We start from the raw sequence: 17,324 nt of genomic DNA, 5'->3' as shown, positions 1-17,324 counted from the left end.
GAGATTCCTTGGAAAGCTGGGAATGGAACCACCATTTGACCCAGCTATTGCCCTTCTCGGACTATTCCCTGAAGACCTTAAAAGAGCATACTATAGGGACACTGCTACATCAATGTTCATAGCAGCACAATTCACAATAGCTAGACTGTGGAACCAACCTAGATGCCCTTCAATAGATGAATGGATAAAAAAAAATGTGGCATTTATACACAATGGAGTAGTACTCTGCACTAAAAAATGACAAAATCATGGAATTTGCAGGGAAATGGATGGCACTAGAGCAGATTATGCTAAGTGAAGCTAGCCAATCCCTAAAAAACGAATGCCAAATGTCATCTTTGATATAAGGAGAGCAACTAAGAACAGAATAAGGAGGAAGAGCATGAGAAGAAGATCACCATTAAACAGGGTCGAGAGGCGGGAGGGAAAGAGAGAGAGAAGGGAAATTGCATGGTAAAGTAAGGAGACCCTCATTGTTATCAAAATTACATATAAGAGGAAGTGAGGGGGAAAGGGGAAAAATATCAAGAGAGAGAAATGAATTACAGTAGATGGGGTAGAGAGAGAAGATGGGAGGAGAGGGGAGGGGAGTGGAGGGGGGATAGTAGAGGATAGGAAAGGCAGAAGAATACAACAGACACTAGTATGGCAGTATGTAAAAAAGTGGATGTGGAACCGATGTGAATCTGCAATATGTATACAGGGTAAAAATGGGAGTTCATAATCTGCTTGAATCAAATGTATGAAATATGATATGTCAAGAGCTTTGTAATGTTTTGAACAACCAATAATAAAAAACGAATAAAAAAAAATTAGCTAACTAGAGCCAATAGGACCATGTGACAGAGTGATTATGGCAGAAGGCAGAGGACACTAAGAGATTATTCATCTACATAGTGATTGACATAGAACTGGATGAAAATCAAAGCTATATAGGGTGGTAAAAGGAACATCTTCCTATACTAATATTTTCTATCCCATGGACAATTAATTGACTTTGAAGTTCAATGTCCTGACTTTCACTTTTTGCTAATAAATGGGCAAGAAAGAACAAGACTCTTGCAACTCACCAATTCCTATAAGTCCATATAGCTTAAAGACTATTTTACCTAAAGTTTAAGAATCTGACTCTGCAATTCCAATCCTTGGTTTAACCAGTTGAAGTTTTATTCAGTCGTAGAAGTTTAAATGTCAGAACTTATGAAGATACATTCCTATGAAAAATAACTATATGCCTGGAATTTCCTGGTGTGTAGTTGGGCCAGAGTAGTATGTTAAATGATCTCTTCCTCTTGTCTCAGGATTGCAGTTAAAAGGGAAAATTAAGCAGAAATGGCTGAGTATCCCTCATTCTAAATTCAGAGAGATTAGAAGTTGGGCCTTATCCTTCTCTACCAGTCTGAGAAGATCTGGGTATGAGATGTGGGCTCTGAAAGCATGAGATTCATGGATTGAGGCTTACCATCTTTGTCTAAAGCCACAGATGATGCCCTACCCCCCAAAATATCAGTTTTGGAACCAGGGAATATTGGTGTTTAATTATTGATAAAAATCTGACTAACAGGAATGGTGATAGAACTAACTGAAGGTATAAGAGAATAGAGGAAGGATATTGATGGGCTGCCATGCTCCATGGGGGCTAAAACTTCCCCCTCAATCCTTGCTGAGTCCCTTGTTTGAGAAGGGGACAGTACTTGATCTTCTGATCACGGAACTGGCTTCATAAGGTAGACTGGGAGTATTTCCAGGACCATGACACTGTTGGGAACAAAGAGATGGACATATGAGGGCAAAGTGATATGAAGCTTCCAACTAGTTGAAAGTTGTAACCAACTCTGTAAAGGACCTATCAGAGTTGAACAATGCTTCTCCAGAGTGAACCACTCTCTATAGCCATTTATACTCAAAAAATGAGCTAGACCAGCCTTATAGTAATTCAGGGGAAAAGATTGTAATTTAAAATCTAGAATCATAGATTTCAATAATGAGAAATCTCTGTCCTTGCTGGTATCATATAATAACTTTGAGAAACAATAAGGTCATTTCATTATATATTAAATATATATCAACCATGTGAGCCAAACTTTTCCCTTATAGGTATTTATAAAACAGAAACAAATACCTACATCCATATAAAAACTTGGATTGCCAGACACTAAAGCACAAGACTATAATGCCAGTTATTGAGGAGGTCGAGGCAGGAAGATTGCAAATTGGAGGCTACCCTTGGCAACTCAGTGAGACCTGTCTAAAAATCAATTTTTAAAAAAAGTCTTAAAAAATGGCTAAGGGTATAAGTCAGTGGTAGAGGGCTTACCCAGCTTGTGCAAGGCATTGGGTTCAATCCCTAGTCCCACAAAAACAAACAAACTTGACACAAATGTTCATAGTAACTTTGTTTGTAATAACCACGAAGAAAGATGATCAAATGTTCATCAACAAGTGAATGGATATAAAATTGTGGTATAATTATGTAATCTAATATTATTCAGTAATAAAAACAATTGCACTATTGAAATACAGTAACAGGATGAATTTCAAAAAATCAATGGCAAGTGAAGTAAACCAACCAAATAAATAACTGTATACTATATATTAGAAGGAGGGTACAGGAAGGGGTAGGAGCAAGGACCACAGGAGGCAAGAGGGGTGTTAATGGATCCATGAAACTGCAGTTACGTTCAACATACACCATTGTTTTGATTGTCGTAATTTCCATCAATGCTTACGTGTATTAAATTTATCAAAGTCTATAGTTTGAAGTGCTATTCATTATATACTAATGACACCTTTAAGTTAAAGATATGGAAATGAGGCTACAAAAGTTGAAATGAGGCTTACTTACTTATCAAAGTTATTGAAGTTATGGAATCGAACTGAGGAGAATTAGGAAAGTCACTCCTTACACAGAAATGGGTTAATTTAACAAATACAGTTGGGAAAATGTCTACGATTTTTATTTGTTGAACTAAAACTTCACAGTGAATCCTTTACAAAACCAGAATTTTTGCATCTACGTTTATTAGAGATACAGGTCTGTAGTTTTCATTCCTTGATATGTCTTTGTCTGGTTTTGTTATCATGATGATACTAGCTTCATAGAATGAGTTTGGAAGGGTTTCCTCTTTTTCTAAAAAAAACTGTCAAAACACATTTGCAGTCATCAAATGCTGTATCCAACCCAAAAGTCTCATTATCCTCATATGCTAACTTGATCACCAGGTCTCATTTCTGCTAGTGCAGTTTAGGGGTCTCTTGGTTCCTACATCACATGCTGGAGTTTGAGAATTAATCTCATTTTTCTCCTTTGGAGTTCTGAGCTAATTGAGAAATAGACACAAATGTTGGGGCTAATTTTAGCTTTCATTTATTATAGCGGTCAAATTTACTATAATATGCCTCAGACTTAAATTCCATCCTTATAATGTAAACTTATCCGACCAGTTCCTGGAGATCAGTTCATTTGTCTGATCCCCTGGGGATAGTTGTAGCAAATTCATATAATGAAGACTGTTCAGAGTAAGAGTGACAGAATCTGTCAGTTCAGACATTTGAAAACACTACTGAGATAAACTTCCTGAGAAAATGTTTAGAATCATAAAAGGAGTTTATTGTCATAAATATCAAGCTAATGATGAATTACAAATATTCAGAAACCACTTTGTCTTAGTCAGCTTCTAATTGCTGTGAACAAAATACCTGACTAGAACAACTTAGAGGAGAAAAAATTTATTTTGGTTTCAAGGTTTCAGAGGTTCAGTCCATGTTCAGCTGACTCAATTCCTCTGGGCCTAGAGGTGAGCAGGAATATCATGGCAGAAGCCCATGGAGGAGGAAAACTGTTCAACTCATGGCAGCCAGGAAACAGAAAGTGAGCAAGAGTGGGGAAAGGGCCAAGGACATATATAGTCCAAGGACATGGACCCAGTGATGATTTCCTCCAGTCATGCCCAATCTGACTATATACACAGTTACCACCAGTGGTCCATTCAAATTAGTAATCCATCAAGGGTATTAATTCACTGATGGGGTTACCACTGTCAAAACCTAATCATTACACCTTTGAACATTCCAGCATTGCCTAGCACATGAGCTTTTCAGGGGACATTAGAGTTTCATACCTTGATAGAGAATATACTATAGTGAAAAGCTATAGATTGATTGTTGTTTACATAGAGGAAAAGTCAGACACTGAGTAACTACCACTTAATAGAATTTACATGTTTCTTTGTTTTCTTCAGTAGTCAATTAATTTTAGAGGGATATTTTTATATCACCCACTATCTTTTTTTTTTTTTTCAGTTCAATTTCTTGTATTTGTGTGCAACAGGAAAGCCTTAGTCGTTTCTGATGAGAAAGTTGACAGCACATTTTTTACCAAGTGTTTAATAATTAATATATCAACCCTTGTATACACACTATACCAAATCTNGTTTTGATTTGCATTTCTCTGACTGCTAGAGATGGTGAGCATTTTTTCATGTACTTGTTGATTGATTGTATGTCCTCCTCTGAGAAGTGTCTGTTCAGGTCTTTGGCCCATCACCCACTATCTTTTGTAAATAAATTGGTATACTAGCATCAGACACAAATTAGTACTATTTTTTCTATACACAATGCTCATATCAACATTAATCTCAACACAATTTTTGTTGCAGTTGATATCTAGCTCACCACCTAGTCTTTAATTGACTATGTCTCCTTTCCACACAGTTAGCTCTTTTCCCAGCCATATGCATCAAGAACTACCTATCAGTGTGTTGTTTAACTGTAAACTATAATGCTATGAAGACATGCATAGCAGTTCCTATTTCATTGTGAAACCTATTAATGAAAATGTATTTTTCAAATGCTTTTTCTGCATCTACTGAGATGGTCATATGATTCTTGTCTTTAAGCCTATTGATGTGATAAATTATGTTTATTAATTTCCATATGTTTAACTAGGCTTGCATTCCTGGGGTGAACCCCACTTGATCTTGGTACACTATCTTTTTAATATGTTTTTGTATGTGATTTGCCAGAATTTTATTGAGAATTTTCGCATCTACATTTATTAGAGATACAGGTCTGTAGATTTCATTCCTTGATATGTCTTTGTCTGGTTTTGTTATCATGATGATACTAGCTTCTTAGAATGAGTTTGGAAAGGTTTCCTCTTTTTCTAAAAAAATTAAGAAAATACAGCATCCATTTGTGCTCAAAACACTAGAAAAACTAGGGATAGTGGGAACATACCTCAACAGTATAAAAGCTATATATGTAAACCCAAGTCCAACAATCATCTTAAATAGAGAAAATTTGAACACTTTTCCTCTAAGAACTTGGATAACACAACATGCCCTTTATCACCACTTTCATTCAATATTGTCCTTGAAATTCTATCCAGAGCATATAGACAGAAGAAAGAAATTAATGGAATATGAATAGGAAAAGAAGAACTCAAACTATTCCTATTTGCCAACAACATGATTCCATATTTAGAAGATCAAAAAATTCTACCAGAAAACTTCTAGAACTCATAAATGAATACATTCACGTAGCAGGTAATAAAATTAATACCCAAAGTCAAATTTGTTCCTATACATCAGAAATGAATCAATCAAAAGGGAAATTTGGAAAACTATCCCATTTACAATAGCATCAAAAAAGTATTTTGCCATCAATCTAACAAGAGGTGAAATACCGCTAAAATTGATAACTACAGAAATCTAAAGAAAGAAATTGAAGAAGACCTTAGAAGATGTATAGACCTTACATGCTCTTGGACAGGCAGAATTAACATTGTCAAAATGGCAATACTACCTAAAGCATTATATAGATTTAATGCAATTACTATTAAAATTACAATGACATTCTTCATAGAAGTAGAAAAAGTAATCATGAAATTCGTTTGGAAAAATAAGAGATCCAGAATAGCCAAAGCAATCTTTAGCAAGAAGAGTGAAGCAGGAGACATCACAATACCAGACACTGAATTATACTACAGAGCCATAGTAACAACAACAACAACAAAAAAAAAACCATAGTATTGGCACAAAAACAAACATGAAGACCAATGGTGCAGAATAGAAGACACAGAGACAAACCCACATAAATATAGTTATCTCATACTAGACCAAGTCCCCATAAATATACATTGGAGAAAAGACAGCCTGTTTGACAAATAAAATTAAACCCCTATATCTTACTCTGAACAGAACTCAACTCACAGTGGATTAGGGACCTAGGCTTTACACCAGACACCCAATGCTTCTAGAAGAAAAAGTAGACCCAGATCTCTACCATGTCAGCTTAGGAACTGAATTCCTCAATAAGACTCCTAAAGTACAAGAAGTAAAATCAAGAACCAATAAAAGGGATAGTATGAAACTAAAAAGCTGCTTCACAGAAAGAGAAACAAGAACGTGAAGAAAACCTACAGAATGGGAGAGAATCTTTACCACATGTATCTCAGAGCATTAATCTCCAGGATATGTAAAGAACTCTAAAAAACTTAACACCTAAAAAAAATAACCGAATCAAGAAATGGGGTAAGGATCTAAACAGATACTTCACCAAGAAGAAGTACAATCAATCAACAAATATCTGAAAAAATGTTCAATATCTCTAGCAATTAGAGAAATGCAAATCAAAACTACACTGAGATTCCATCTTACTCTAGTGAGAATGGAAATTTTCAAGAATACAAGTAACAATGAATGTTGGCATGGTTGTTGGGTAAAAGGTATATTCATACATAGTTGTTGGGGCTTCAGATTGGTGCAATCACTCTGGAAAGCAGTATGGAGAGTCCTCAGAAAACTTGGAATGGAGCCACCATTTGACCCAGTTATTGCATTCTTTGGTTTATACCCAAAGGACTTAAAATAAGTATACTACAGTGACTAAGCCACATCAGTCTTTACAGCAGTTCAATTCACAATAGCTATGAAACCAATTTAGATGCCTTTCAACAGATGAATGAATTAAGAAAATGTGGTATATATATACATAATGGAATATTACTCAGCCGTACTGAAGAAGGAAATTATGGCATTTCCCAGTAAATGGGTGGAACTGGAAAATATCATCCTAAGTGAAATAAAACAATCCCAAAGAATCAAAGGTCAAATGTTTTCTCTGATATGCGGATACTAATTCACAGTGAGCACTGGGTTCTATTGAAGAATAGAGGTACTTTGGATTACACAAAGGAGAGTGAAGGGAGGGGAGGGGATATAGGGGTGGGAAGATCAGTGAAATGAATCAGACATTATTACTTTATGTGCATATATGATTACATGACCCATGTAATTCTACATCTATACAACCAGAAGAATGAGAAGTTACACTCCATTTTTGTATGATATGTTAAAATGTATTCTATAGTCATGTATAACTAATTAGAACAACAACAACAAAAAAGAATTGTTTGAAATTTGGGATACATTCTCTCACACAGAGGGTATCATCCTTGATGGATGAAGTTCCCTTGATGAATCTGAAAGTTTGCAGTTCAAATGAAGCTGATCCATTAAGAAAAAAGTCAAACTAGCTTGGTTTCTGAACATAGGTGAATTGGAGCAAGGATGGCCAATCATGTTATAGTTATTAATCAATAATTTTTTTTCTTGATAGGCACTGGAATTCTTTGAAGTGAACATTTTCCTAATAGTGTTTTGTTTTCTTCTGGAATGAGAGTAGATATCTCGACAGGAGGAATTAAAACCAACATCCTGGCCAAGCTCATATTTCATTAAATCATCAGGTATATCCAAGAAGAAAGTGTTTATTCTTTGTTGTTTCCCATGATATTGGCCTCTTCAACCCACGCTGCCTAATAAACACTGTACTTCACTTCTAACTGCCTTCTTTGGTTCCTTTAATAGTCAAGACCATGGACTCCAAACATATTAGAATAGATGGAATTAGCAGTGTGTTCTCAGTGTGTTGGCTGTAGACTGAACTTCTTCCAACAGTCTTCTATAAGTATTATTTCATGGAAGTAGAGTCTGTTGCCAAATTGCTCAGACCTCCAGGCCACTTTTCTTGATATCATTGGAATGCATTTGAGACTGTCATTATGGTTTATAGATATGGCATTACTGAATTTCTCAAAGCAACATTCCAGAATCTGTGTCAATTAGCACTGTCTTGGGAATGTAAGATGTCTGGTGAATTGCAGGTCTATGACAGGACATTGTGCCAAGCACATATGGGAGAGAAGATGATCTGTTTATCTCAGTAGGAAAATGACCATGCAAAGCATTTACTCAAGCTGTTTGGTTTTCCTTAGAAAACATTTCTGTCCTTAAAAGTAACATATCAATATTTTCTTAGAGAGAGAGAGAGAATTTTTTAATATTTATTTTTTAGTTTTTGGTGGACACAACATCTTTATTTTATTTTTATGTGGTGCTGAGGATTGAACCCAGCGCTCTGCACATGCCAGGCGAGCATACTACCGTTTAAGCCACATCCCCAGTCCACATATCAATATTTTTGTAAGAACTCTCTCTGAACAGTAAATGATGATGATGTTAAAAAAAAATATTGTACCTTTGCTCATTTAATTTAAATGGAACCCGAGAGAGAGAGAATTCAAAGAGTACAATTATACCCATATCTACTCTTTTACTTAGTGTGTTTATGACCCACATTCAGCATGAGATAGGGGATGAATCTGCTCTTCATTCTTTAGCTGTACATCTTATATGTATCTAGTCTTATAATACCAAGTATGATTCTGGAGCTTAAATGTGCATATATTTGATACAAGATGGTGTCTAATACAATCCGACTAAGTTATATAGTGTCACCCAAAAAAGCACTGATATATTCCAATGTTGAAAAAAATTATTTTTTTATATTAAATAAGAGTTTTTCTGCAATGAGGAGGCCATAGGTATCTTAACAGCACCATCCTGAGCAATGTTCATTCTTATAAGAAATGCTCTTCCTTTGCCTTCCATGCTCTCTAATTTAACCTAAAACCAAGGAAAGATACAATGTTTTTGTAATATATACCATTCACAAGTGTCATTAAAAGGGATTTGAGGAGTTAATACTGTTTCCTCTTTGGGCATTTGTCTTAAACTTTATAGCTGATTTGTCATGTTGGTTGTCATAGTTGAAGGATGATTTATTTTCTTTAAGGAATGAAATTTGTTTTTTTCTTTTTGGTACAAGAAACTGAACTCAGGGACACTTTACCACTGACCTATATTCACATTCCTTTTTTATTTTAAAAAAATTTAAAATGTTGAGATAGGAAATAAAAGAAATTATTGTTATTTTCTCTCAATTATAATGTTTTCTTTTTGACCAATATACATTTTGTGTGAGAATCAAAATATACCTCAGTTTAATTTTCACACAGCTGATATGGTGCTTTATAATAAAAGAACAAAAATGCAGATGAACATTATGTATTTCCCTCTTGATTTACTTTTAATATGATGTAGAATATTGAAGTTTGATTATAATTTGTTACACAGTAATAATTTGGTTCAACTTACATACTTTTGCTAAAAACAAAAATAGCCTCTGTGTAGATAACTCCTTCATTTAACATCAAAATATATTTTTATCTCTAAAAAAACTGTGACAGGCTGGCCTTTACTTGCCATTCTCTTCCTCAACCTCCTGAATTGCTAGGATTATAGGCATATGCCTCTTGCCCAGCCTAAGCAGTGTAATTAAAATATTTCTATTTTGTTTTATTGTCCAACTTTAGCAATAATTTTATACTGAAAAGTATTATTTCATGGTTGTTCCTTAAATAGTTTCATCAGAGGGATTGTGGCACTTTTTCTTTTGTTACTGTGAGAGTTTTCATGGCCTCCTGCCAGTCTTTGACAAAGTTTTGTGATAAACACAGCCCCAGGGACTGTGGGTGATAGGATCGCTAATCTAATAAAAAATGGCTCAAATATTCTTCACTACTTGGTGTGCAAACTAATTTTTCAGACATTTGTGTCACAAAAAATATTTGTTGGAGTTTTCCTTATGCTATGTGTTGGTTTGTTAATTATAAATATACAGAAGTAGAGTATTTTAAGATATTACTTTATTAATTAATATATCATTCTTGGTTTATTATTTTAAAATAATAGATCATTTGTGATTGAATACAAAAAGAATAAATGTCCACAAATTGCGATTAAAAATGAAAACACTCTGCACACAATTTTTTATGGTCCATTAAATTTCCCTATGACAAAACAAAATCTATAACATTTGAACAGTCTTTTAAGTATGTACCTACATAAACAAGGTAAGAGGCTATTTCTGAGCTTGTATTAAGTAACACTTTTGGATTATTTTCATTATTTTTATTTTGCTTATTTATGACTTTTTAAGATGGCATATAACTGTGCTACCTCGGTTGTTCTCAAACTTGTGGGCTCAAGTGATCTTCCTACCTCAGCCTCCTGTGTGGCTGGTACTACAGGCATGTGCTACCTCCCCCAATTTAAGGTTATTTTAATGTGATGCTTCTATTATTACTCCCAAGAAGAAAGGGGGCAAGTGATAACCCAAGGTGTAGAGGACAAGGGAAACCTGAGATTTGTATTGTTGAAGCTCAGTGTTACTCCTGTGCATTGGTAAGTCACACTATGCTCATAGAAACCTAGAACCAGTGCAAATCCTAGCTTTGCCCAGTACAGTATTTCATCTTCATGAAAAGATGATCTGGAATTTAAAATGTCTTTCACCAAGATTGTAACACAAGGATAGAAAAACTAACAAACAGACCCCAAATTTCTCTACTGTATCATTTGCCAAATGATTCTCAAAGTAAGCCCCCTGTCATTGCCTGTTTGCAGGTAAAAATGTTTGTGCTATATAAGAATAGCTACTCCTGCTCTTGTTTTTGGTTTCTGCTTCCATGGAATATTTTTGTCCATTCTTTCATTTTAAGTCACTGTGTGTCATTACCAGTGAAGTATATTTCTTATAGGCAGCATATTGCTGAGTCTTTGTTTTCCCTGTTCAACCTGTATCAATCTTTTAAGTAGAGAATGTTACCCATTTACGTTCCAACTAGTTATCGCTAGGTAAGAACTTACTCCTGTTGTTTTGTTAATTTTGTGGTTGTTTTGTATATTCTTTGGTTCTTTCCTTCCTCTCTTGTTCTTTGTGCTTTGTTGATTTCTGTATTGATAAGGATTGGTCATTTTAATCCTTATCTGAACTACTATTAAGTTTTATACTTTCTTACATTTTCTTGAAAGTAGTTATTATCCTTTTATTTTGATGCATTTGTTGTAAGGCTGGCCTAGTGATGATGATTTGCTTCAATTTTTGCTTGTCTTGGAAAGATTTTATTTCACTTTCCGTACTCTTAGTTGGCAGGCTTTTCTTTTATTTGGTTTTTACTTTTAGGGTTTCAAAGATATTGTCCCAATCTCTCCTGTCTTAAAAGATATCTACTGAGAAATTTGCTGCTAGTAAAATAGAGACTTTTGTGTATGTGCTTTGATGCTTTTCTATTGTCATTTTTAGAATTCTATGCCTTGGACTTAAAATATTTGACTACACTTGTCTCAGAGAGTAATTGATTTGGCTGAATTTTAATTGGGTCCTTTAAGCGTCATATGTGAGGTTATCCACATCTCTCCCAAGATTTGGGAAGTTTTCAGCTAGCATTTCAATAAAAAATTTTAGTATACCTCTCCTGTCTTTTTCTGCTGGATTCTCTATAATATGAATGTTTTAATCCTTAATGGAATCCCACCAGTATCTAAGGCTTTCTATATTCCTTTTAATTTTTCCTTCTTCATACTTATGTGGGTGGTAAGTTAAAGAAGAGAGAGAGAGACTGAGTTATTTCAAAAGTCCTGTTTTCAAGTTCAGAAATTTGTCTTCTGCTTGACCTATTCTGTGGTTATTGAGAATCTCACTTGCATTTTTTTTAGTTCATTCATTGAGGTTTCAGCTCCAAGAGTTCTTTCTAATTTTTATTTTTTTAATCTTTGTTTATTTGTTTTTATGTGGTGCTGAGGATAGAACCCAGGGACTCATACGTGCTAGGTGAGCACTCTACCGCTGAGCCACAACCCCAGCCCCTCTAATTGTTTCTTAATCATGATTATTACCCTTTGCTGAATTTCTCATTCATATCACATGTTGCTTTCCTGAATTCATTGAAATGTGACCCTATATTCTCTTGTATCTCATTGATTTTGTTTAAAATCATTATTTTGAATTCTTTCTCAGGCAATTTGTTGGTTTCATTTTCTTTTGGCACCACTGGTAGACAGATATTGTGTTCCTTTAGAGATGTCATGTTTCTCTGCTATTTAATGCTTCCTATGTCCTTATGTATGTTGATATCAGTACATCTGATAAATCAAATGTGTTTGCTATTTATGAGATGGCTTTCATAGCAAAAGACTTTATGTGGTAATGTGTCCTAGGATGTTGTTTGGGTAGGCTTATGATGGCTTTGGTTAATGTTAGGAATGTAGTTTCTTCAGTTCTAATCAAGACCAATGATGCCCATGAATGTCTTGGTGAGTAAGGCTAGACAGGATTGAGGGATTGTTCATTTAGCTAGAGTGCAGCTTTCTTAGGTACAGTGGATTCACTACCAGCTCTGATTGTGGTACATGAAGTTGCAATTGTGGGATGTCTCTCAGTTTCTGAGGGCACAGAATGGTGGGGCTACTTTGGCAGGTCCAAGCAAACAAGGTACAGTTGTTTGGCATGTCAAGATAGGCAGAGCACCTATAAAATATGAAGGCTGTATGGGAAGTAGGATTCTTCCATTGGCCTTGGCATGCATGGCATGGTACTCTTGACAGTAGGGACAGGGTATCTGTTAGTGTCTAAGTGCTATAGGGTGGCTGGACTGCACCAGTGGTAAAAAGAATGGTTCTTTTCTGTATCTTGAAGGCTTAAGGTACCTTTGTGGGTCAGTGACAGGTCAGCCATTCAGGAAAGGACTCCTAGGATGTGGGTAGTTGGGATGGATCACTCAAATTATTTACTGGGGCCACAAGAGAATAGACTAATCTACTCTGCAACTTCTATGGCTCAAGGGTGTAGGCTGGACCAGGTTTGCAGGCCTCAGGAGGTTAGGAAGGGCCATGTAACTACTTCCTGGGATTGGGTGGGCTATGGCATTTGAGTATAGGCCACCCTGTAGATTTCTGGAGAAGAAAGAGGATGGACAAAACCATATAGTTAATTCTCAAGTGCCAGGTAATCTGAGTTGCTAGTGCAGGCCATCAGGCTGCTTTGTAGAACATGGGGTGTACAGGCTCTCAAGGTGTTATTGTGCAGCATGTTTTGGGCAAAGAGGTTACATGTGGATCAGGCTTTTTCACCAGGACGATGAAGTGGCAAGGACACACAGCAGCACTCCAAACTGGGCTCAGCTGAGAGCTGTTATACTCAATGATGAAAGAAAGAATGCTTTTCCTGGAGGATCAAGAATAAGACAAGGTTGTCTAACTTTTTACACTTCTTCAGGATAGTACTAGGAAGAAAAGTATCACTTCTGCTGTGCAACTAAACAAAAAATAGTAATGAAACAATCCACACTGGGAAGAAAGAAGATCATCTCTATGTAGATAGCATGATAGAGCATGTCAAAACCCCTAAACCCTCAACAGAAAAGCAGATGTAATAAGTGAATTCATCACGGCTCAAGGGGATTGAGTATAACTTCTGACCAAAAATAGGCTATACAAATACCACTCTGAATATCAATAAGGAGATAAATTATATCAAAGAACCAAATGGAAAGTATAATCACCAAATTTTTCAAAAATCATAGAGGAGATCAGGAGAAGATTTGAATAAGGAGAAAAAAATATTGGCAAAGTTGAAGATAGAGATGACAAAATCTGAAGAAATAGAGAAGCAAAACTAATAAATCTCTTGCAAAATATATAATCCAGTATGGAGTAGTGGGATGAAATTGTGCTTCAATTTATAAATATTGAAAACAGCTCTTTGAACATTATTTGGATGAAATTTTCTTTTCCCTTGCTCTGCACTCCAATAATAGGAATTATGTAATTTTTCACATATTCCACACACCTGTTACCTTCTAATTTTCATGGTCTCTTTTTATATGCTTCACTATGGGCCCTTTTCCACTGACTTGTCTTCCAATTATGTAATTTTGTATATCTGATGCAAATTTTAAGCAGTTCTCACAAGTATCCAGTCTCCCTTTGGCTCCCCTAAGGGCTGAAACTCCTAGGGAGGACTGCAAAGAGGTGTGATTTGTGAGTTTCCTCTTTCCATTTCACAGAGCAGAGTGAAAAGGGAATGGGTTTGGAATTGTGAGATGAATAGTACATACACACAATCACACACACACACTCGATCCATCAATGCAATTGGTGTTTGCTCAAGAACTGCAACTATTTCCATGAAAAATGAAACTCTAGGGCTGGGGTATATTTGGTGGGTGAATGCTTGCCTAGTTGGTGCAAGGCTCTAAATTCAATCCCAAGTACAGTTAAAATAAAGAATTTTTTAAAAAAAAAAAACCACTAAAATTGCTGAAATAATGAGAAGTGGGAATGTGCTAGGAATTACATATATTAAACAATGAATGTTTATGATACTGAAGTTCTCTGGAACTTTATGCAGTAGTTTTTAACATTTGCAATAGCATTTCTACCACCAATATATTAAAAGTTAATGGACTGGAAATTTCATCAAGGATTGGGATTATTTTCTGAAAAATGCAAAATATTGGTCTTCTGTCTCAGGTAAAGTTTAAACATTGAGTTCTTCTGCCTTAGGTTAAGGTGAGGTTTGAGCACCCTGCTGTTGCTTCACAGGTGAAATTTTTTTACCCATCTGTTTCTTCTCAGGTGAAGTTTTCACATGTTTCTTTTTTTTCCTGGGTGGTGCTTGATGCATCTTTGTAAGCAAAAGTAACAAACTCATAAACAAAACCAAAAATGGAAATTAAAAAAAAGGTCCCTTCCTCTTTTCCATCCATTCTTTCATTCTTTTCCCAGGGGGTGGGCCACGGTCAACACTCCCTCCATAGCCTTTTTCTGTGCAGTTTGGGGGCTCCCAGTTAGGGTCACAATGGCAGTGATGTTTGTTGTTGCAGATCCCTTTCATAGCACAGGTCTCTGGTGAACAATCACTTGCCCACAATGACATAGAGACACACTTCCGGTGTATGCACACTTGTCCATTACCACACTCTGTGCCATCTTTCACATCACCAATATCTGGTATGGTCATCCCAAAATGATAGTCGGTACCCCAGCAGGTCACACCATTGATGTCAATCCAATGCACAGTAGTGTGACTTCTTAAAAAGGGAATTTCTTTCACATTCTCACACTGAACTCTTCCACAGAGGAAATCTGACTTATTACACCTCACATAGTTCTCACCAATGAGACCACAGTTACCAAAGCGGTCACCTCGGCTGTTCATTTCTGTGTAGCAACTCTCCTGTGCACTCCTGGATTCTTTGCCAAAGATCTGTCTGCACTGTTCGTCACGTGCATTGCATCTCTTCTCATGGCAGTAGCCACTGTCCATGCAACAGACCCCATCCTGCACATACACATCTTCTGGACACTCAGGTGAGGTACCATTGCACCACTCTGGAAGATCACATTCACTGACAGTTTCTCTACACACTTTACCTGGTGGCAAGAGAAGGCAGTCTTCGCAACAAAGCCCAGAAGCACATTCAGTCCCAAATTTCAGAGTGCAGTTTTCCGAACAACATGGATGGTTTGAACACAAAGTTGGGGATCCACAGTCACACTCCTCTCCTTCTTCAACCACATCATTCCCACAGCCAGTCCACTTCAAGATGTCTTCTTGTTTTGGTGCACTGCAAACAGTTCATATATTGAAAGGTTTCCCACATTTCAGCATAACTGCAGTTGCTGAATTTAATGCCATTTGATTTTTCTGGATACATGATGCAAATAGTATCCCCGCATATACATTCAGGTTCATCATGCAACATACCCAGATTATGACCCATTTCATGTGTTATGGTAAGTGCAAATTCATGTAAATTATCTCCCAGGGCACGATTCACTCCACATTGCAAACCAACATCACATACACTTCCCACATAGGCTAAGCCAAGATGTATTTCAAAATCTTGTTTTGCCAAAAAATGTGCAAGGTCATTTTTTAGGTGATGATCAAGACTATCTTTCTTCCAGCTGCAAAAGTGCTGCAGGACAGTGTATATGTTGTTAGTCACTTCAAAAAGGTTCTTTTCATTCCAGACTTCAATTCCATGTAAACTCAATTCAACATCCACTTTACATAAAAGGGAATGTACAGTATTGCTAATGACAAATAATTCCTCTATCACAAGTGAGACATTACTTTTCTTATAAAGGTATTGCTCATAATCTACAACAAAAACTGCTTCAAGATACCATGTGTGGGTCCACCAGCCTTCATAACCACTTTGCCTCAGAATGGAATTATTACACCTTTGGAGCTTTAGTTGTCGTGCTAGTTCTTCTTCTGTTAGTCCACATCTCATGGATGGGAATTGTGTCTTCTCTCTGTCCTTCTTATAAAGCAGATGTTCAAATGTGGTAGAAAGTCTTTTGGGTTTGATTTCATAAACAGTGTCATGGACCTCTAGTATTCCTTGAAAGCCCCCCAAACAGGTGCTAAGAGCAACCAGGGTTTCTGGGTCCCCTTCCACATAGCCATCATAGTAGCAGTCACTCTGGACAAAAGGGTGGTCCTCAAGCAGAGCACTCTGCTTTGTGTAGGTGAACACAGAGAAGGGTTTGGACACCAGAAGTTTCTTGGCTTTCATGTGGACAATGTGTTTCTTGCCTCCAAAGTGAAGACTGTAGGAGATCCAGTTAGGGGGCCTCATGGCCCTATTGGTGCCATTTATTCTCAAGGGTATCACTACTTCTGGGGGGCTATGGTGTTGAGAGTGGCCAATCTGGGCCCATCCAGAAAGGAAGAGCAAGATGCTCAGGCAGAGGTGTAGGACAGTGATCCTCATATGCACCAGGGCCTCACCAACAGCCATCATGGTTTTTGACTAGAGGCAAAAGGGCAGAGAAGGAGATTCTATTGTCCTGTCTCCTTCCTTTGACTTGGTTGCAAGCAGCACTGACCTTTAGTGGGATGTCTCCTTCAGAGTCAATCCATTAGAACAACACAACTAAAAGAAAAAATGAAAAGAAGGGCAAAGATGGAGTGGCTAAATTATCAACAGGCCAAGATGGAGGAGAACAGCAGGGTATGGGCTCATATGCATTAGAGTTTAGTTTAGGGCATGACTAGATATTGCGTACTGGATTTGCTTTTTAACTTGGTTAAGGCAGAATCAGATGGTGGGGGTTGAAAAGAAT

General features: G+C 36.6%; 1 protein-coding gene across 1 annotated transcript; it reads right to left on the bottom strand.

Moving 5' to 3' along the window:
- Window positions 1-14,946: 14,946 nt before the first annotated feature.
- Window positions 14,947-17,002, bottom strand: LOC107142533 (disintegrin and metalloproteinase domain-containing protein 25-like; the record flags this gene model as incomplete). The annotated part of the gene is given in 2 exon segments (XM_015485993.2): window positions 14,947-15,814; window positions 15,816-17,002. Coding segments are annotated over 2 exon segments (2,055 nt in total), but the record flags the coding sequence as incomplete, so codon positions are not given.
- Between the last annotated feature and the right edge of the window lie 322 nt (window positions 17,003-17,324).

This window comes from Marmota marmota, unplaced genomic scaffold (assembly GCF_001458135.2).
Source record: "Marmota marmota marmota unplaced genomic scaffold, marMar, whole genome shotgun sequence".
Lineage (NCBI taxonomy): Eukaryota > Metazoa > Chordata > Mammalia > Rodentia > Sciuridae > Marmota > Marmota marmota.
This window is presented reverse-complemented; position numbering and strand designations above follow the sequence as displayed.